General features: G+C 41.2%; 8 protein-coding genes across 8 annotated transcripts; 5 read left to right on the top strand and 3 right to left on the bottom strand.

Moving 5' to 3' along the window:
* Nucleotides 1–707: 707 nt before the first annotated feature.
* Nucleotides 708–4,287, top strand: K450DRAFT_250269 (uncharacterized protein). Its single transcript, XM_051590531.1, has 21 exons — nucleotides 708–833; nucleotides 900–990; nucleotides 1,055–1,082; nucleotides 1,170–1,272; nucleotides 1,336–1,398; nucleotides 1,469–1,627; nucleotides 1,704–1,787; nucleotides 1,850–1,914; nucleotides 1,980–2,092; nucleotides 2,151–2,241; nucleotides 2,301–2,430; nucleotides 2,492–2,601; nucleotides 2,667–2,745; nucleotides 2,808–2,856; nucleotides 2,914–3,041; nucleotides 3,107–3,139; nucleotides 3,215–3,394; nucleotides 3,478–3,653; nucleotides 3,729–3,765; nucleotides 3,857–3,932; nucleotides 3,996–4,287. The coding sequence occupies exons 1-21, from the start codon at nucleotides 729–731 to the stop codon at nucleotides 4,049–4,051; spliced, it is 1,956 nt and encodes a 651-aa protein (XP_051442841.1). The 5' UTR covers nucleotides 708–728; the 3' UTR covers nucleotides 4,052–4,287.
* A 627-nt stretch (nucleotides 4,288–4,914) lies between these two features.
* K450DRAFT_250261 (uncharacterized protein) lies at nucleotides 4,915–6,213 on the top strand. The gene is made up of 3 exons (XM_051590530.1): nucleotides 4,915–5,196; nucleotides 5,263–5,480; nucleotides 5,554–6,213. Exons 1-3 carry the CDS (start codon nucleotides 5,022–5,024, stop codon nucleotides 5,776–5,778), a joined length of 618 nt encoding a protein of 205 aa, XP_051442840.1. The 5' UTR covers nucleotides 4,915–5,021; the 3' UTR covers nucleotides 5,779–6,213.
* On the bottom strand, nucleotides 5,518–6,986 carry K450DRAFT_282291 (uncharacterized protein). Its single transcript, XM_051593429.1, has 6 exons — nucleotides 6,841–6,986; nucleotides 6,566–6,774; nucleotides 6,411–6,512; nucleotides 6,179–6,325; nucleotides 6,043–6,099; nucleotides 5,518–5,981 (listed from the first exon to the last, which is right to left on the bottom strand). The coding sequence occupies exons 1-6, from the start codon at nucleotides 6,959–6,961 to the stop codon at nucleotides 5,787–5,789; spliced, it is 831 nt and encodes a 276-aa protein (XP_051442839.1). The 5' UTR covers nucleotides 6,962–6,986; the 3' UTR covers nucleotides 5,518–5,786.
* A 30-nt stretch (nucleotides 6,987–7,016) lies between these two features.
* K450DRAFT_250252 (uncharacterized protein) lies at nucleotides 7,017–8,424 on the top strand. The gene is made up of 6 exons (XM_051590529.1): nucleotides 7,017–7,288; nucleotides 7,354–7,536; nucleotides 7,631–7,735; nucleotides 7,811–7,947; nucleotides 8,010–8,247; nucleotides 8,332–8,424. Exons 1-6 carry the CDS (start codon nucleotides 7,058–7,060, stop codon nucleotides 8,356–8,358), a joined length of 921 nt encoding a protein of 306 aa, XP_051442838.1. The 5' UTR covers nucleotides 7,017–7,057; the 3' UTR covers nucleotides 8,359–8,424.
* On the bottom strand, nucleotides 8,386–10,000 carry K450DRAFT_250248 (uncharacterized protein). Its single transcript, XM_051590528.1, has 7 exons — nucleotides 9,695–10,000; nucleotides 9,491–9,605; nucleotides 9,309–9,400; nucleotides 9,046–9,244; nucleotides 8,882–8,985; nucleotides 8,761–8,807; nucleotides 8,386–8,691 (listed from the first exon to the last, which is right to left on the bottom strand). Exons 1-7 carry the CDS (start codon nucleotides 9,931–9,933, stop codon nucleotides 8,516–8,518), a joined length of 972 nt encoding a protein of 323 aa, XP_051442837.1. The 5' UTR covers nucleotides 9,934–10,000; the 3' UTR covers nucleotides 8,386–8,515.
* A 101-nt stretch (nucleotides 10,001–10,101) lies between these two features.
* K450DRAFT_250245 (uncharacterized protein) lies at nucleotides 10,102–11,273 on the bottom strand. Its single transcript, XM_051590527.1, has 3 exons — nucleotides 10,787–11,273; nucleotides 10,625–10,724; nucleotides 10,102–10,562 (listed from the first exon to the last, which is right to left on the bottom strand). Exons 1-3 carry the CDS (start codon nucleotides 11,263–11,265, stop codon nucleotides 10,173–10,175), a joined length of 969 nt encoding a protein of 322 aa, XP_051442836.1. The 5' UTR covers nucleotides 11,266–11,273; the 3' UTR covers nucleotides 10,102–10,172.
* A 79-nt stretch (nucleotides 11,274–11,352) lies between these two features.
* On the top strand, nucleotides 11,353–16,421 carry K450DRAFT_250238 (uncharacterized protein). The gene is made up of 18 exons (XM_051590526.1): nucleotides 11,353–11,537; nucleotides 11,605–11,683; nucleotides 11,747–11,966; nucleotides 12,044–12,192; nucleotides 12,264–12,385; nucleotides 12,449–12,732; nucleotides 12,808–12,995; nucleotides 13,059–13,266; nucleotides 13,336–13,791; nucleotides 13,855–14,021; nucleotides 14,079–14,194; nucleotides 14,259–14,398; nucleotides 14,467–14,539; nucleotides 14,600–15,049; nucleotides 15,113–15,294; nucleotides 15,357–15,872; nucleotides 15,943–16,216; nucleotides 16,280–16,421. Exons 1-17 carry the CDS (start codon nucleotides 11,408–11,410, stop codon nucleotides 16,159–16,161), a joined length of 3,699 nt encoding a protein of 1,232 aa, XP_051442835.1. The 5' UTR covers nucleotides 11,353–11,407; the 3' UTR covers nucleotides 16,162–16,216; nucleotides 16,280–16,421.
* A 674-nt stretch (nucleotides 16,422–17,095) lies between these two features.
* On the top strand, nucleotides 17,096–18,572 carry K450DRAFT_212331 (uncharacterized protein; the record flags this gene model as incomplete). The annotated part of the gene is made up of 4 exons (XM_051584805.1): nucleotides 17,096–17,194; nucleotides 17,285–17,569; nucleotides 17,638–17,674; nucleotides 17,737–18,572. The coding sequence occupies 4 exons, from the start codon at nucleotides 17,096–17,098 to the stop codon at nucleotides 18,570–18,572; spliced, it is 1,257 nt and encodes a 418-aa protein (XP_051442834.1).
* Nucleotides 18,573–18,577: the final 5 nt, after the last annotated feature.

Genomic DNA, 18,577 nt, shown 5'->3' with positions numbered 1-18,577 from the left:
TACACTCTTTTTAGTGCTACCTTCTTGAATTAAATAAAAGGCATAATTCTATTATCTATCTGTTCGTCTACATGTTTGGATCCACCCTTAGTATGACTCCAATTCGTCAAATGCACCTTTATTCCCTTTCTACATCACTTGGCTGTCGATAATATCCCGTGAGTATAACTGAAAGGGAAATAGAAGCTCCCAAATTATTAAAGATGAAAACGCCTCCAAACTATAATAAAGGTTGAACAGCTCATTATGCGGGAGCACGGTATGGGCTATCGACATGGTGCAGAATGTGGTATTTGTATGGTTGATTCAATCATGCGTCCCTTAGTCGCATCGGGCGTGTACATACATGTCTGCATGAACATAATATGTAAGAGATAATACCTATATTATTGGATGCAAAATTAGGCAATTCGACGTAGCCGTGCTTCATACAAACCAAAGACATCTTTGGAACAGTTGATACGCACAACAAGACGTTTCTCGCGATTGTTGCGTTATTTAACAGTTCTGTTATAGACAGCTACTGTTCACAGCACCAAAATAACTTTTGGGGTGAACTTTCAAAAAACTATTCATCGCTGTCGTTTTAAGTGAAGTATGAGGGTCCAGCTTTCGCCTTCGACAATTTTAAGTTCCAGGAAGTGGCATTTAGCCAAAGTTGCAGCACAAAAGCCACCGTCAGCGGGGTTATGACAATTTGGCGAGATCTTACTTTTCACCTCCATTCCATGCGATCACTGTATGGATTGAGTAGGCTTTTGTCGGCAGACTTACGGCAGCAGCAATGTATTCGACATTATATACAGAAACGTTGGCAAAGTAAAACAACCGAGGTATGTTGCAGATTGTACCTTAACAGTTCCATTCCATAACAACTTTAAACTGACATGTGCAACAAGAAACTCAAATCTGCAGATCCAACCAAAGAAATAGACTTAACCGATATCCCTGCCGAAAGAATCAGAAACTTCAGTATTATTGCGCATATTGGTATGACTGTCTTCATCATGATATATGATATCACTCGCCATTGTAATCAAACTTCTTTCAACAGACCATGGAAAAAGTACACTTGCTGACAGGTCCATATCTCTACATAATATTCTTTGGGTCAATGTCCAGTCATCGATGAGATCTTAATAAGCTGATGTTTCTTTTTCATATCACAGGCTATTGGAATTAACGAAAACGATTCGTGATCAGGGTTCAAACAAGCAGGTCTTAGACAAATTGAAAGTAGAGCGTGAGCGAGGCATTACAGTAAAGGCGCAGGTGAGCCTAGGAATTCAGAAACCATTCACAAATAACGCATTGAACTTACATCATCTCGTTCAGACTGTATCTATGTTCTATACTTATAAAGGCCAAAAGTATTTATTGAATCTGATTGATACACCGGTAAAATTTCGATATGACAATGAGTAAATTCTTATGAGTATGAATTTAATTGCGCGTGCACTTATGACAGGGCCATGTTGACTTTAGTTATGAAGTATCTCGATCATTGGCTGCATGTCAAGGAACTTTGTTACTGGTTGATGCATCTCAAGGAATCCAAGCACAAACAGTAGCCAATTTTTACCTTGCATTTGGTCAAGGTTTACATGTCATTCCAGTCATCAACAAGGTAAGGGACCGTATATGTCAAAACTTATTATGGTGATAAAGTCAATGTTTGTTGAGACAATTCCACGGATGCATAGATAGATCTACCTGGAGCAAACCCAGACAAAGTTGTAAAGCAAATCCATAGCGCATTTGAGCTGGATACTGCTGACGTCCTTAAGGTATACAAATTTCGTTGCGTACATCAGTTCATTTTTGTGTACTAACGGAATACTGCTATCAGATTTCTGCGAAAACTCGAAAAAATATAGAGGCGGTGTTACCCAGTGTCATAGACAATATTCCAAGGTACGTTAGCGAAGTCAAGAGTGAGCACCCAAATTTTGATGACTTATTTGGATGGAAACATAAAGTCCGACGGGATCCAAGGATAAGCCTATGAGGGCGTTGCTGTTTGATTCTTGGTTTGATACATACGTTGGCGTCGTATGTATGTTGGCAGTTGTAGATGGCGTTATTAAAAAGGGTGAGTTGCAAATGACTTTGCTTTTATCATCTACCTAACCTAACATCGGGCTATCTAGGCGACAAAATTATGTCTGCGCATGGAGAAGAAAAATATGAAGTTTCTGAAGTTGGCATCATGCACCCAGAACAAGTTCCAACAGGTTACCTGTGGGTATATGTCGATCCTACGTGTTGAATGATTCATGCCTAATTGACATTGCAAACAGGCACGCTGGTCAAGTGGGGTACATCATCTGCGGAATGAAAACTGCATCTGAAGCACATATCGGTGATACTTTTCATCACTTGAAGAGCAAAGTTGAGCCGCTACCAGGCTTCGAAGCAGCAAAGTCAATGGTAAGGATAATGATAGCTTCGCCTCAAGCTATGATCAAGCTAATGATATTTAATTCTGTAGGTGTTTGCTGGAATTTTCCCTGTTGATACCACAGATTTTCAAAAACTGGATGAATCCATCAAAAAGCTTACATTGAACGATGCTAGCGTATCTGTGCATAAGGAAACAAGGTATACTATTCATTTATGCGTCCTCTTCAGAGTGCTTGCAATAGAGGATTGATCATTGTATACAGTAATGCGCTGGGACAAGGATGGAGATTGGGTTTCTTGGGAACTTTGCACATGGATGTCTTTAGGCAACGTCTCGAAGAAGTAAGGCAGATGTTGTTCCGGATATCACGGAGGATCAGTAATAACTGACATTTGTTTGGCAGGAATATGAGGCGAACGTTATTGTAACTCAACCGACTGTACCATATAAAGGTTTGCAAAGTTGCTGTATTGGAGCTGGATGCATAGTTAGTTGACATTGCAAATCAGTTGTGTTTAGAAATGGCGAAGAAAAAATCGTTCGCAACCCTGCAGACTTCCCAAGTGTAGATGAAGTTTCCACCAAGGTTTTGAATTTGCAGGAGCCTATGGTTCTAGCTACAATGATTTTTCCAGAGGTAAATGCCCTTGAGTTGAAATGCAGATATAGCGCCACAATACTTACCACTGTATAATTTAACAGGAATATATGGGGCAAATGATGGATCTTTGCGGAGTAAGATCTTAGGGCTTGTCCATAGTGCTTGCTTGCTACATTTTGTTAATCCTTTCTCTTTTTTGGCTGAATCAGACCCGAAGAGGAGAGCAAACAGAGTACATGTTTATGGATGAGACAAGAGTATTGATGAAATATCGGCTACCATTAGCTGAAGTAGTTACCGATTTCTATGATGAGCTGAAAAGTCGAACATCAGGTTACGCAACATTCGATTATGAAGAAAATGGATACGAGATGAGCGATTTGGTCAAGGTATGCACCACTATCATTCTATTATTCGATTGACCGTATCATTTCCGAAAGGGGTTCCATCCTAATGCGGCAAATATCTCCAGATGACTGTCTTGATCAATAGCAAGCCAGTGGATGCCCTATCTATCATTCTACACAGGGGCCAAGTGCAAGTAGTTGGCCGAGATTGGGTCAAGCGTCTAAAAGGATTGATTCAACGGCAACTATTTGAGATTGTTATTCAAACAGCCATTGGCCATAAGATTGTTGCCCGAGAAACGTGGGTGTGCTCATTTTGTAGTCCAGCTAATTTTTCTTCCCTTGTTGACTTTTTTCTTTCATTTCCACGTTCAAGAATCACCGCCATGCGGAAGAACGTTACCGCGAAATGTGTAAGTATCAAATCTCCTAAATTCCGATCGGTTGTTGGCTGATGTTTAAGCTTTCCATTGAAATCTAAAATTTGGTTATCGCATCATTTAGTACGGTGGAGACATTACTCGGCGTATGAAACTCTTGGAAAAACAGAAAGCTGGCAAGAAGAGAATGAAGATGATCGGTAAGATTCAGTTGATATGATCGTTGGATACATGCTGTCAACATATTCTCATTCGGTTCCCAGGTAATGTTGAAATACCACAAAAGGCTTTCTACGATTTCATGGACAAGAAAGCGTAATTTGAATTCGGCACTTCATAATGGCAACATACTATAATGGGAATTGTCTTCTCTACTTTAGACGAACTGGACCGGCGTCCATGCATCTTTACACTGCATCTGTATGTTATTTTATCAATATTGTACGTAGGCATCATATAGAAAAATAGATCATAATAGAGGTTATCCTGTAATGACTTAGTATACCTGATCAAAGTTGACAGTGTGTGAACACCAGCGTAATTGCAAATTGCCCGACGGCCGGGGTTCAAACCCTTATAGGCAAAGCGAAAAAATATGATAATTTGTTACGCTATCTTCAAATATTGAAATCATTTGAAAAGAAATGAGTATAGAGCGCTAATGTGCGTCTGTAGCCTAATGAATGTATGAACTTGTCGGCTTTACGTCATTTTCATGCGACGTAGACTCATACCAAACTTGCAGCTGCTGCAAAGAGAAAGCCGGCAGGGTTCCTGGAAAGGAGCATTTTTCCTTCCAAATAGCCCGAACAGAAAATTTCAAGAACCCTTCACTCCCCAAAGTCAGCCCCTCCACCATTTGCATTGTTCTCTTCCCTTCAGGATGCCGTACACAGCACCACAATTACCTGCAACTCTGTTTATGTCGTCAGCTCAACGACATGCCGCACAGAATCATGCACCAGGACATTCAATAGGACGAGCTCTCTCTATCGAAAACCACACGACTGCAGAAGAGAATTTGCATAGAACCATGCGAACTCGAACACCAAAGAATCACAGAAGCTCCATGTCATTAGCTACCACTCGTATGAGAGAAATGTTTTTAAATTCAAAAGAGAGAGACGAGCTGTTCATGTTGTGTGCTCAAGGCGATGCTGCAAAAGGTATTTATAGGCTGTTGAGTGATATATGATAGGGATCGCACAATTAATGGGCTTATCATAGTGCGAGCACTCCTGGACGCAACTACTCCAAAGCTGGTTCCCGATCTAATAAGAGACTCTAAAATGCGAACTCCATTACTGGTTGCTAGTGCTGCGGGAAATGCAAACGTTGTTAAAGTTTTGGTTCAGTACGGCGCTGACCCAAATTGTCAAACTGGAGATATCGTTGGAAACAAGCCATTAGACTTGGCCGTTATATCGAATAGTGTTGATACTGTGATCGCCCTTTTAGATGCTGGTATGATTTGTGCTCAAGATAATTTTATATATCTACTTACATAAGGCTGACCAGAATTGTTTATAGGAGCCAAGGTTTCACCAAAACCGCACCTTGATGCAGATGGAACACAAGCATTCAGCGCACGAAGGCCAATCACGAGGACACCACTGCACCTCGCTCAATCAAGATTAGATATGCTAATCAAGCATAGACAAAGCTTGAGAATGGCAGATCATTCAGAGTTTGGATTACGCAATGGACGCCCAAGCAACGACGAGCCAATGCTCCGACAAGTTATACAGGTATATACGTCTAAACATGTTATATTTGGTAACACTTGCAGTAAGCAATGTCTGACAAGAAGATTATCAATAGATTATACAGATTTTGAAGACATACATGATAAAATCTCCATCTACTTCATCAGCGAATTCCAGCCAGATGATTGAGTTGGATGATCTATCGAACAAACTATCAAGCATTGCATTACATCCTAACGGCGGACCAGGTGCCAGCGCTTCGTCACAGGCTAGTGAGCAATCAGAAATGCAAATACTGGAAGGTCTACGAGAAATCATTGAGAAGCTCAACATACAATAACTGATCATTTATTGAGTCAGTATGCTGATGATATTTTCAGCATCTTTTTCTATGCTGAAATATCCGGTTTTCTGCATATATGCATTCAATCGTGCATAGTCTTCATCAGTAACATATAGGAAACTCATATTGCTTTCCTCAAACAGCGACAATCGAAATTGCGGATCATCAATAAGAAGCTGCTTCAAGATATATATCGTATCCTAAACAGTCTTGTATGAGCTTTTAATTACCACGGCCAACCATCTTGCACATCAAGCTTACCTGATCAGAAATGTGAATCGCCTTCGACAACTGCTCTATTGTTGTATATTTGCAGTCCTAATTTCTTGAAAGTCAGACCCCAATAGCTTCTCTAATTCATACCGCACACTTCCCCCCCCCCTTTATCATTCATTACCTGTACAGTTCGCTTGATCTTGTCTCTATACTTTTGTAAAATATTTTGCAGTCTTTTTTGCTCTTTTTCTTCCAACTTGTGTTTCTTCTCTCGCTCCTTGTCCAATTTCTGTTGTTGCTGCGCCTGCGCTTTCAATCGTTTTTCATGCTAAAACAATTTACCATTTCACTATGTATATTCTTTTCCATACTGAATTTTTATTAGCCATATATAACATGACTGATTTCCATACCTCTCTCTCGCGTTCTATCGATTCTGCAATCTTTCGCTGACGGTATCTTTCTTCTTCAATTTCGTCGTTGTACTTTCGAGCCTCTCGCTGACTATCGAGATACTATTGAAACTTGAGTATTTTGCTAATGATATTAAAGACTACATTGTACTTACTTCTCGGTATTGCCTCATATGTTCTTTCCGTTTCAACTTCTCTGCTCGCTTTTTTCCAACTTTCTTGACACGAACCGCAGTTGATGTACCTTCCTGTGGATCGCTATCTTGATCTCCATCACCCATTACACTCTCCTCAACCTCTTCCTCCTCTTCTAGCTCGTCCATTTCGGCATCTTGGTATAATTGAGCTATTGCAGCAGCGTCCGCTGTGGGGTAAAACAGATTTGAATAACGCAGGATTAGCAACAGCTTACCCTAAGGCGACACACTACCTTCATTGACTCGATCACGCTGTTGTGAAGATCTATGTTGTAAAAGTAGCACAATCGCTATACAGCATATAACGACTGGTATGAATGTAATGAGTGGTACGGGGTTATTGCTTTCGGCCATTGAGTGTCGAGAGTTGTGTCCTAACTTGGTAGGCCTTAAATTTACCTTTGCCGTGAGCGGACTTTCGACCTTTTTTTTCACAACTTGATCGACTTGATGCAGAAACAGCAGAAACAACCACTGAAATTTGTCATCCATTCCAAGCTCGAACAGTTGGGTGGAGATGAATCAGCAGCAGTAGAGGAAATCGACAATAAGCCGTCTGCCATCGCGGAAGATTCACCCGAATCAAACAAAGCTTCTACATCTATACCCGATAATTCCGTCGACAATGACAAGAAGCGAAAACGCAATGAACGAGATGCCATACCAATGGCAACCAAGAAGGTAAAATAGAGCTATTCTTTGCAACAATGATTTCCTATTGGATGTCAGCTTACGCTGTTTAATAGATACATACACATATGAAGAAATGGAATGAAAAACAGGCAGAGCTTGCAAACGTAGCAGAGAGCGAAGACAGTAACCAAGAAGAATTTTCTGACTTATCTCGTATGGCATGTTTGCTGTGCCAAAGAAAATTCAAGAGCGAAAAGGAACTGCGGCGGCACGAAAGCCTCTCTGAACTACACAAAGTAGGATCCCCATCGAGATTTGACATAATGACTTTCAGTGCAATATGCCTTCCAGACTTTATGATACTGACCATGTAACCAAATGGGATACCAGACTAATCTCGGCAATCAAGATTGCGTTGAAAAAGCTCGTAAAAAGCTCATTCTCATCGCTACTCGAGCGTCACCAGAAAAGCAAGCTGAAGAGACTGAGGATAATGTATGCCTGATGGCCTTTTGCCTTATCATCACCACCAAACTGTACATAAACGATCCATATTAATTATTCAAGCAGCAATCCTCATATCGTAACAGAGCAGCGGAACGAAGGATGGCATTTGGTCAGCCAGATCGTCCTTTACCTCTCGATGATGAGGCTACATCCTTCAGTCATCGACCACCTCGACAACATAAACCTGCTCCAGGATCACGGTACGTTATTGCTAATGCTAACAGAGTAAATGAAGCAGTTAACTAATACAAGTTTGATGCAGGCCTGTTGAAGCTGCTTCTGTCTCAAACCCCATGTCTGAATCCAATGTCGGTGCTCGTATGCTGAAGAGCATGGGTTGGAAAAGCGGCGAAGGTCTAGGAAAGGAGGGTACTGGTATCGTTGCCCCTGTGATGGCGGAATCTTATGTCAAAGGTGCTGGTTTAGGCACGTTTGGAGGAAGACAGGATATGGAAGAGTTGGGAGCTAACACCTCATACAAAGACCGCGCAAAGTACATGGTAAGTATACTTGTGCTGCGTTCGCTGTACCCGTTCGCTAGCACATGGCCGTTGTATGCGTTACTCATTTTTGCGTTAATTTAGGCTCGCAAGCGGTATGAAAATAGCTAAGCTTATTATATTCCAGACAGGTATTACCTGTAATAAAGCATTTTTTATACCAATTTCTTAACATCTGGGTGGCACTGTAGTGAATAGTTTGCAATTGGCTGGAGTGCCTTTATTTTTTTTATATTCATTCTGGTTTTCTTCATTTCGCTTTCTACCTCTAGAACAGTAGCTTGAAGGGATATCCACCATTCTTAATTTTGAACAAGTTCATCAAAAAGCTGAACACAACGAGAATACAGCCCATCCAGATCCAGACAGCATAACGCTGCTTTGTTTTCTCAAGTCGTGGGACTGTAATAGCGAGCGAAACAACGGAGAACGACAAGATACCGTCTAAAAAAGGTTTGGTATCAGAAAGTGAGTCGAAGCACTTCAATATTCTGTGGAATATGCAACACTTACAGATGACGGCAACAACTTGTGACTCCATACCCAGCTGCTGTTGGAAGCTGTAGTTTACCAGGAAACTCATGTTAGTATAACTACATCATCTTCCTGACCTCACAAAAAAAAGGCGTCATACCCATTTGCAATATAATTGATCTGTCCGTTTTGACCAGGCATGATGTACGGGGGCTTACGGATGTGGTTCCACATATGTCCAGAGATCATGGTAAGAATGGTAATCTGTAGCAGCTCATATCAGTAACCATATATGACACATTTATCCTGTACATTGTCACCTACCAAACTGATCACGCTCCATGTATATCTGTTATTGAGAACGAAAGCAAAGTGTGTATACAAAAGCTTGATAATGGCTAAAGCACCAACCAGGAAGAACACTTTAAGACCATTCTTGGTGTAATCGAAAGGTCGAATAACCGGTACTTCATGGCCAATCTCCTTGCTCAAGAAATCAGCAAATGGCTCTGCAGTGAAACCGCTGCAAAAGGTATTAGGCATATGTGAAGCATAGAATGCATATTTCCAAGGTACTATCAACTTACTACTTGCTGGCATCATATCGTCTGGGCTCACTTGGTCTTCCTTTGGTTGATGGTGGATAATACAATACAGTAGGAGCTGACATGATGTTCATCTGGTAAAAGATAGTGACGTTTGAGTTAGTTGATTGTATGAGCTAAGGTTGTATCGAACCGCTCTATTGTTGGTTGTGAACATTATGTACCTGTTGAAAGATAGATTGACCGTCTTCAAAGTCGAGATGTCCAAAGAACAAATCAGTCTTTTCATTCTTTTTATGATAGCTGGATGCAACTAGTCGGAATTCAGGGTCGAACTCTCTTAAAGGAACAAAGCAGCCACATTAGTATGTACGTCAAATCTGGACTTCAGGCATGATTGTTGAGCGAAAAATCATAAATGTACATACTTGCATGGTGTGCATTTGAACTTGTCACCTAATGCAGTGAGCAATACAACCATTGCATAATCTCTTGGGCTTTCCAGGGACTTAACGAAGCTCTGTGAATCAAGTTTGGCAGTGCCTTTGCCGGATCTCGTCATCTTCAGGATTCGTTCAAGTTTCGGGTTTGGCTTTCCAGCCACTTCAACTGAGAAAAAGGTAAACACGACACATAATAGTGTCAGAAAGACCGCAATTCTGGCCATGATGGAGTAGCAGTCGCGAAGGTGGGGGGATATGGACCAGGCAACGAACGGGGTTCAGTTTGTGAGCGAGGATTTTGTTCAACGCGACGCTTCATTATTGGCTCAGCTCGAGGCAGGAATTTTTAACTCCAGCCCAACGGCACAGCTATTTTCAAGTGATGTTCGTTGTCTTTTGTATGGAGACATTGTTTCTCGATTGTTTTATGTACATTATATGAATTAATTATATAATACAGTGCCTAGAACTCGGAATCGCCACCAAATTCTGTAATCATTTGATTTAGAGCTTTTAATGCGGTTTCTTCGTCTTCAGCCTCGTCAGCATCTTCAGGGTCGTCCTCTAGGTCGTCCTCCAAGTCATTGTCATCTTCTTCCTCAGACAGCTGAGGCATGACCGTTGTATTTTCTAGAGTGTCTGTAACGTATCTCCTCTGTACTGAGCTCTCCCCCATTTCATGCTCGCTGTTGGAGCTCAATTTCTTGTAAAGGTCGCTCCATTCCTCTTCATTAATATCATCGTTTTGAGTACGGAAATTAGCTGGGATGTCGTCGGATTCAAACAGCGGCTGAACACCTTCCAAATCGTTTTCGGAAAGCCGCGCCATATACAATAGTAAAGATTCGTCGGCCTATTCGATAATTCGAATTAATCTACCGCAAACTTCGTTCATGCAAAGCACCTTCTTCGTACCTTCAGCCGTTTAAGCTTGGCCTCTAGTTGATCCTTTAACGCCTTCAATGACATGTGATGTGCTCTCAAATCATCTTCCAATAGTTTTGACATTCCTGACCTAAAGAGACCGATCTTCAGAAAAAATATCATAAATTTATGAATGCGTTGCTGTGTACTTACGCCGGAAGCTGGCTATCTCCAGGCTGAGTCTCTTCGCAATTTGATGATGCGCGTTGTTTGTTTTTAAAGTTCCCTATCTTTCGCTTCTTGATACGTGTTATTAAGTTGTTTTCAGACGAAGTATTCCTCGTTCGAAAATTCTTTTTCAGAGGTGGTATTTTGGATGTCCGTGCTTGGCTGTCTTCGGCTGTATCAAATGATACTGAAGTTTCTAAGATACCACCTAGCTGTGATACCAATGGTAAGTCATCGCCCTCTCCATAGTCTACGCTTGCAGTTGGTATGCTGTCTTCCAAGCCATCAAGGCCAATCCCATTGAGCCCAAGGTGTTGCTGTAGGAAAGGGCCAGATCTGAGTAGAGCTTCAGTTTCAGGTGAATGTTGAGCGTCTGAAGAGATATGCTCAGTTTCTAAGCCGAAGAAGTTTGTGTCTACTTGATCGATCCCTTCTTCGTGATCGTCTCGAAAATCCGAAGACATAACTGAACCTCACTTGGTAGACAGAAATTTCTCCTGTCTTTTCTGGTGAATTACGTGACTGCCTGCCAGGCGCGTTTTTTCCCAAATTGAACGTGTCGAAGTCACCTGTAACGTCTTCCATTGAGCAGCAAAAGACAATTGCATGGATCTCGACTTCAACCTTCATGACGAGCTTCTTCATCTTCAAGAAGACTCCATCGAGAACTACCACATTCTAAATGAAGTGATCCTTATCGGCCGCAATCGCCAGGAGCTGGAAGTCTATTTGAATGGTACGAGCACCAAAGAATTGCGTAGAAGACAAGAGACTTGACTAACTTACGAAAATGGGTACAATAGATATTGTTGACAAAATAGAGGTATCCTCAGATACCATCGCAGAACCATTGGTCTTCGATAAGATTAGGAGTTTTATAAAGTAAAAAGTGATTGATTGACCGCTTGAGCTCCTACACGTAAACGCTGACCCCAACTTTGACAGGAACTTTGATAATGTCAGACCGAAATTTATAGCTCGACTGGTTGATATTGTTCTGTCAGCATTTCGGCAGGAGATCAAAGCGACATCAGCCGACATAGAAGCCAATGAGAAGGAAACTTTTGCGACTCATAAAACAGTATTGGAAATGTACGGATTCATATTACATTGGTTTCTGCTTACGATGGAAGAAAAATCGTCTTCTACATCCGGGAAAATGAAGGTAGTTATAACGAGCTAGTCTTTTCATTGATGGTACAATTCAATTGTGTTCACACATCCTTGATATTTCAATTCCAGCGCAGCAAGTCGAAGGCACAAGATGATGATAGTAGCACTTGGGATTGGAATCCTCAAAAGCTGCGATCCTTTGAGCTTATGGCATCCTTACTCGAGCTACGAATACAAAAGATTTGGCCACTGACTCCGGAACGAGATCTGCTATTGAGGTAATTTTCACCATTTAAGAAGATGTATGCACCAACATCTTTCCTGACATATTGCACCAACTTTACATCAGTCTTTTCACGAAACCAGCGTATCAAATATTTGAGAGTTCCGCCAGTATCAAAAACTCTGGCGTGAAAGCAACTGTCTTTAATCTTCTTGGAATTACTGTTACCAAATATGGCCAAGCATTTGGTAAGGCACAAAATCACGTTACGAGATGTATTGGCGATCATGCTTCTAATCCGTTCCCAATAGGCGCACAAACAACAATTATTCAAGATTTACAGTACTGGGAACATTCTGCCGAACCTATGGCAGAATTTCTTCAAGTACTAGTCCTGAATCACGACCACAGGCAATTAAGTGACGAAGTTTTGAGAGATATCAGCAACAAAGTCTTCAAAGATAACACAAGCAAGGAACTCAAAGACTCTCCTAATAGCAAAACCTTTGCCGCATTTTTGGTCAGAATGTCAGAACTTTGTCCGAAAGTTGTGCTTAAAAACATGGGATTACTGATAGGACAGCTGGATAGCGAGGTATTTTTCAGAAGATATCTTCTCAAAGCGAAGATGGCATTGGAAAAAATTAACCTTTTTAATCGAAACTTGTAGTCTTACACCATGCGTATGGCCATCGTGGAAGTCGTAGGCAATCTTATCATCGACATGACTACTAAACCGGAAGAAAATCAGAACAACTTGCAGATTAATGGATTCTTTGATGTGTTGGAAGACAGAATGCTGGATTCTGTTGCTTTCACTAGATCAAAAGTATTGCAAATATACCTCAAAATCTTGGAGTAAGTCTTTTGTTACCTTCTATGCTCCACCATGAACGAGCATTGACAGAATTGTTCAATTAGTTTGAAGAAGGCTAGTTTCCCGAAGAGACGCCACACTCTGGGCACCATTGCCATCCGTCACTTGGAAGATAAAACTAGTTCTGTGCGTAGATATGCTGTTAGAGTGTTGACGAAATTGATTCAAACTCATCCATACACTATGTACGGAGGACTATTGGATATGGACGAATGGAAGGAACGATACGAAGAGTTACAAAATCAATTGGCAGTAAGTATAAAACGTCGAACTTTGAATTAATGGCGTTGCATCCGCTAATGCGCTTCTTCCATCGCTCAGGCGATTCAGGCGCCACAAGAATTACAAGAAGTCTCGGAAGAAACACGACTTGCAGAGGCTGACGATGAGAATGAAGACACTAATGGTACAGTTGACGATACGCACCAACCGCAAACTGAAGTTTCAGAAGACGTCGAAATGGAAGAAGCAAATAATGAGGAAGATAAAACAGTAGATGAAAGCTCCGAACAAAATGATGGAAATCCAACAGCAAGTCCTCCAACCCCAAGTCCAGAACGTGCCAACGTACCACCATCCAGTATTGTTTCTACGGATGAATATCATCGTATAAATCTAGCAGTTCGATTCAACGCAGACGCAATCAAATTCATCAGCCAGATACAAACAGCCATACCTTTTATCTGTTTGCTTTTGGCATCCAAATCGAAGGTAGAAGTGGTAGAGTCAATGGATTTCTTTGTCACTGCGTGGAATTACAAGATTGAAGCTTCAGCAGTAAGTATACACTTGCTACGGCCGTCTTTGAATTCATTTTATTGACGTTGAGTTGCTTATCAGGAAGGAATCAAGAGAATGCCACATTTGATCTGGACTAAGGATAACTCTGATGAAGGGAAAGGTGTTAAAACAAAGCTTTTGGAATGTTACAAGTCATTATATCTGGAGTTCGATGGCAATTTGTCAGATAAAGAGAACATCAATACTATTGCAAGAAACTTAGTACAGTAAGTATTTGTAGTTTATAATTTGATACTTACCATGATCATTAATCCACTTTCCAGGCTTACTTTCAATACAACTTTGGCCGAGCTTACATCTTTAGAACAGCTTTTGTGCACTTTAATGAGTCAAAACCATATTCCAGAAGAAGTTATCGACAAGCTCTGGGCAGTCTACAGTAAGTGTCTGACAATGTTTTGTAAGCTACAGTCTGACGTGTTTAACATGATGGCATTTTCAAGGTTACTCTAAGCGTGAAATACCAAAACCTCAACGACGCGGCGCCATCATTATCCTTGGTATGCTGGCAAAGGCGAAAAGCGAAATTGTATCTGAGAAGATCGATGTTCTGCTCAAAGTTGGTCTTGGGTCTTATGGCAGGGTAAACTTCAAAATTTCCCTTGTGAATGAGAATGAATAGACTATGTTCTGATCTCCTTTCGACTGTAGGCTGATTTACCCCTTGCAAAATACACTTGCATTGCATTACAACGACTTGGAGGTAGTAAGGAAAATGATAAGGGTGAGTTGGCTTACATAGTATTATGTGGAAGTGCTTCGTATACTAACCTTAGCCGTTCAGGAAAAGCGCTTCATGAAGGCACTCGCCTACCTATGGACCATGCCATTTTTAAAAAACTAAAGAATATGATTGAAGAACCAAGCACATCTCCTGAGTGGTTTGCAATGGCTGAACAAGCAATCAATACGATATACGGCCTTGGAGAACATCCTGAAATCTTATGTGCTGAAATCATTCGCATGAAGACAATTGAGACATTTGGTAGTGGTGATCTTCCACTCGATACGCCTATGTTGGACAACAACGGTGAATTGGAAGGTGAAGATGCTATGCAGGTGGAATACGACGTTAGTGTAGCACATATTGCACCACCCCCGCAATCTGCCGTGTATACTGAATCGGTGAAGCTCAGCCAACTTTGCTCCATACTCGGTCATGTTGCAATCAAACATATTGTCCATATGGAAATCATCGAAGCTGCCTGGAAAAGGAAAAAGCGCAAGGCTGATGGTAAAGTAGAGAGAGACTGCAGTTTTCGTTAGTATGCATACTGAAGGATATTTTGGCTTTCAGATACGAAGGCACGATCTGCTGTTGAAGATGAATTGGAGCAAGTTGGCGGAACAGCTGACGACGATATTGGTGACCATATGCTATTCATTAGAGAAAGAGAGATCTTATTTGGCAACGATTCACTGCTCGCTCAATATGGACCTCTGCTGGCAGAGATTTGCACCCGAAACAAGGTTTACACAGTAAGTAATGATTTTGATGCTTACTGCTAATTTCAATTCTCTATCTGACTCCATCATTACAGGATCCAACCCTCCAAGTGACAGCAACACTCGCTCTATCCAAGTTCATGTGTGTCAGTTCAGACTTTTGTGAATCTCACCTCCAACTGCTATTCACCATTTTGGAAAAATCTAAAAATCCCGCTATTCGAAGCAACTTGGTCATCGCTCTGGGAGACATGGCTGTTTGCTTTAGTACGCTGATTGACGAAAACATATCCTTCTTATACAACCGCTTGTCTGACGACGACACTCTTGTGAAGAAGAATGCGCTCATGGTACTAACGCATCTTATCTTAAACGGTATGGTCAAAATCAAAGGACAAATTGCAGAAATGGCAAAGTGCCTAGAAGACCCAGAGCCAAGAATATCCGACCTAGCGAAATTGTTTTTCAGCGAACTTGCTTCTAAGGACAATGCGATTTACAACAATTTGCCGGACATTATTAGCAGTCTCTCTAATCCCGAAACTCGAATCCAAGAGGAACCATTTAGAAAGATCATGAAGTTTTTGTTTTCGTTTGATTTTGCAGAGAAAGTAAGTGCCAACATTAACATTTAGTCATTACAGACTGCGGAGCTCGATCTGACCCGTCATATATATCTAGGAAAAACAAGCGGAAAATGTCATGGACAAACTATGCTTACGCTACAAAAACTGTGACGATGAAAGACTCTGGAGGGATATTACATTTTGTCTATCACTATTGCCATTCAAGTCTGAAAAGAGTTATCGCAAACTTTTGGAATATATGCCACTGTATCAGGATAAGCTCCACGAGGAAGGAGTGTCCAAGCTATTCACCGAAATCATTGTAAAGGTATAGTTGAGATCCAGATTTTGATATTCAATAGTATGGCTATGGAAATAGAGGTGGCCAGGTATCAGTCATGTGTATCGGAGCAATTGTGTAAATTAAAAAAAAACTTATTTTGGTTCACCAGGGCAAAATGCAAAAGTCTCAAAAGGCCGAGATGAAAGGATCTATTGATGAATTTGAGGCGAGGTTAAATGCCTGCCGTGAAAAGGGCACCGAAGGCGAAACAAAAGATGAAAATGATACACCACCTCCTCCACCAGTGGTTCCTGCAAAGCGTGTCAAGCAACTTCGCACAAGTAAGCTACTAGTTTAATCGTTAATTATCCTTTATTAAATTTTATGGCACTGCTAACTTAATCATCACCAACAGGACAACCTGCAGAGGGCAAGAGTACTCCCACTGCGCGACCGGTGAGAAAATCGGGTAGACGGAAACGAATAATAGAAGCAGACGATGAGGAAGAAACTGGTGATGGAGATGGCGAATTTAATGATGATGATTGATTACGACTATAATATTAGTTTCCTAAGTTCTTTTACACGAGATACACCGATGGACTCTCCTGCCGTTGCAGTTTAAAGTCAAATCCATCACCAACCCCCAGTAATAAATTTACTTTTGCCACTGTAAACGAATCGTTTGGATATTAGTGCCCTTAAAAATTTTTTCTTCGCCTTGAAATCAGTCTGGTTTTTGATGAGGCAAATGATCGCTTGGTCTGATATCTTGTTACCTTCGAATGTTAGTTTCCGAAATATCGCATCTCTTCTTTGCAAGAGCATCTCGTCGCTTTCGCACTTTGTCATTGTTTTCTTGCAAATTGGCAAATAATGTCAGAGGTAGTTAGAGAAGATGAGGTTAGCGTTATACTGTTCTCTATGCTGTCCAAACACCATCTTTCTTCTGACTTCTCCCCTATGACAGGTCAAATCCAGACGAATGTACACCATTGACGAGCAATATCGCCGTATTCGAACTCTAGGCAAAGGAAATTTTGGGAAAGTATACCTAGCTGAACATCGACAGACATTGCAACAGGTTTGTCAGATTTAAATCGAACGTGAAGATCGCTGTATTCTGCAGTTTCCAACCTTTTCCCCTCTTTTTTGCTTTTACTTCTTCGAAAAGGTTGCTATAAAGACTGTTGATAAACGAAACTTCAAAAATGAGGACCAAAAGATTCACGCTCTTAATGAAAAAAGTATCTCACACGATTTCTCCATGAGACTTCACCACAAAAACATTGTAGAGGTATACGAAGTTATAACGGACGACGACTTTATTTACATCATCATGGAGTACCTTGAAGGTGGAGAGCTTTTCGACAAAATAAAGGAAAGGGGAAGACTAGAGGAAAATTTGGCTAAACAATGGTTCAAAGAGATTGTCGAAGCTGTCAAATACATTCACGATGTAAGCGCACTTTTCATCAATGGAAAGTTTGTTAATTTCAAAATATGCTGATCCGTCATGTTTCTTAGAATGGCATAGTGCACAGGGACCTGAAGCCGGAAAATGGTACGAAATTGTTGGTACTTAATTTTTTGCGTTTTAGAAGGCTAAACCCTTGTCTCTTACAGTGCTTTTGGACAAGAATCAACATATACGTCTTTGTGATTTTGGGTTCGGCAAAGTGTGCGATGATCAGCAGTTATTGACTACGTATTGCGGTTCACCTTTTTACGCCGCTCCGGAGATGGTGACAGCCACACCTTACACCGGACCTAAGGTCGATATTTGGAGCTGTGGTGTCATATTATTCGCAATGCTCTCAGGAAAACTTCCTTTCCAATGCGAGAACATGCCTGATTTGTTTAAAAAAATAAGCATTGGCGCTTACAATGTACCACACTCCATCAAGTCGTCCCCCGCTGCACTCATAGCAAGAATGCTTTGTGTGAAGCCTGCTGATAGAGCATCTGCGCAAGATATTTTGGAACACGCATGGCTTAATGGAAATTACACCGATACTCAATCTTTATCAACCCCTGTACCTCTTACTATGCCAAAGCCTCTACCTGGCACCGAAGAGAATGAGCCATCATCAAAATCTGATAAAGCTCGGGAAAATAAAATGGAACCCGAGGTTAGCCATCCCGTCGTGACACACCAACCAAAGGCTCACACCAAGGAGCAACAGAGCAACGCGGCCAAGAAAAATGTAACCGGAGAATCAGAGAAGAAAAAGAAATCGGACAAGGCCACTGGACCGCAGCCGCAAATCAAGGATAAATCGGATTCTAAACCAAAAAAGACGGGATTATTTGCTGGCAAGAGAATCCAAGTTGCCCCTCTGAAGACAAATAATCATATTGCCGAAGTAGCGACAAAGAAAGTGAAGGAAGTTGATGCCAAGCTGTTAGATAAAATTCGATCATTGTTCCGAGTACCGAAGAAAAGAGTTACAGCTGCGTGAATAAA

Source organism: Umbelopsis ramanniana (assembly GCF_025399195.1).
Source record: "Umbelopsis ramanniana AG unplaced genomic scaffold K450scaffold_45, whole genome shotgun sequence".
Taxonomy (NCBI): domain Eukaryota; kingdom Fungi; phylum Mucoromycota; class Umbelopsidomycetes; order Umbelopsidales; family Umbelopsidaceae; genus Umbelopsis; species Umbelopsis ramanniana.
Note: the sequence above shows the minus strand (reverse complement) of the source record. Positions and strands in the feature narration are given on the sequence as shown.

Excerpts from the sequence above, each read along its gene's own strand:
- K450DRAFT_250269 (XM_051590531.1), top strand. The coding sequence starts at position 729 with ATGCGATCACTGTATGGATTGAGTAGGCTTTTGTCGGCAGACTTACGG. Across the intron at positions 1,399-1,468 it reads TGAATCTGATTGATACACCG|GGCCATGTTGACTTTAGTTA; the intron begins GTAAAATTTCGA and ends CACTTATGACAG. Across the intron at positions 3,042-3,106 it reads CTACAATGATTTTTCCAGAG|GAATATATGGGGCAAATGAT; the intron begins GTAAATGCCCTT and ends ATAATTTAACAG.
- K450DRAFT_250261 (XM_051590530.1), top strand. The coding sequence starts at position 5,022 with ATGCGAACTCCATTACTGGTTGCTAGTGCTGCGGGAAATGCAAACGTT. Across the intron at positions 5,197-5,262 it reads GATCGCCCTTTTAGATGCTG|GAGCCAAGGTTTCACCAAAA; the intron begins GTATGATTTGTG and ends AATTGTTTATAG. Across the intron at positions 5,481-5,553 it reads TGCTCCGACAAGTTATACAG|ATTATACAGATTTTGAAGAC; the intron begins GTATATACGTCT and ends GATTATCAATAG.
- K450DRAFT_282291 (XM_051593429.1), bottom strand. The coding sequence starts at position 6,961 with ATGGCCGAAAGCAATAACCCCGTACCACTCATTACATTCATACCAGTC. Across the intron at positions 6,513-6,565 it reads ATATGAGGCAATACCGAGAA|TATCTCGATAGTCAGCGAGA; the intron begins GTAAGTACAATG and ends AAGTTTCAATAG. Across the intron at positions 5,982-6,042 it reads CGATTCACATTTCTGATCAG|GATACGATATATATCTTGAA; the intron begins GTAAGCTTGATG and ends AAGACTGTTTAG.
- K450DRAFT_250252 (XM_051590529.1), top strand. The coding sequence starts at position 7,058 with ATGCAGAAACAGCAGAAACAACCACTGAAATTTGTCATCCATTCCAAG. Across the intron at positions 7,736-7,810 it reads CTGAAGAGACTGAGGATAAT|CAATCCTCATATCGTAACAG; the intron begins GTATGCCTGATG and ends TTATTCAAGCAG. Across the intron at positions 8,248-8,331 it reads AAGACCGCGCAAAGTACATG|GCTCGCAAGCGGTATGAAAA; the intron begins GTAAGTATACTT and ends GCGTTAATTTAG.
- K450DRAFT_250248 (XM_051590528.1), bottom strand. The coding sequence starts at position 9,933 with ATGGCCAGAATTGCGGTCTTTCTGACACTATTATGTGTCGTGTTTACC. Across the intron at positions 9,245-9,308 it reads CGATATGATGCCAGCAAGTA|CGGTTTCACTGCAGAGCCAT; the intron begins GTAAGTTGATAG and ends TACCTTTTGCAG. Across the intron at positions 8,692-8,760 it reads ACAAGTTGTTGCCGTCATCT|ACGGTATCTTGTCGTTCTCC; the intron begins GTAAGTGTTGCA and ends AACCTTTTTTAG.
- K450DRAFT_250245 (XM_051590527.1), bottom strand. The coding sequence starts at position 11,265 with ATGTCTTCGGATTTTCGAGACGATCACGAAGAAGGGATCGATCAAGTA. Across the intron at positions 10,725-10,786 it reads GGAGATAGCCAGCTTCCGGC|GTCAGGAATGTCAAAACTAT; the intron begins GTAAGTACACAG and ends CGGTCTCTTTAG. Across the intron at positions 10,563-10,624 it reads CCAAGCTTAAACGGCTGAAG|GCCGACGAATCTTTACTATT; the intron begins GTACGAAGAAGG and ends ATTATCGAATAG.
- K450DRAFT_250238 (XM_051590526.1), top strand. The coding sequence starts at position 11,408 with ATGGATCTCGACTTCAACCTTCATGACGAGCTTCTTCATCTTCAAGAA. Across the intron at positions 11,967-12,043 it reads CTACATCCGGGAAAATGAAG|CGCAGCAAGTCGAAGGCACA; the intron begins GTAGTTATAACG and ends TTTCAATTCCAG. Across the intron at positions 13,792-13,854 it reads ACAAGATTGAAGCTTCAGCA|GAAGGAATCAAGAGAATGCC; the intron begins GTAAGTATACAC and ends GTTGCTTATCAG.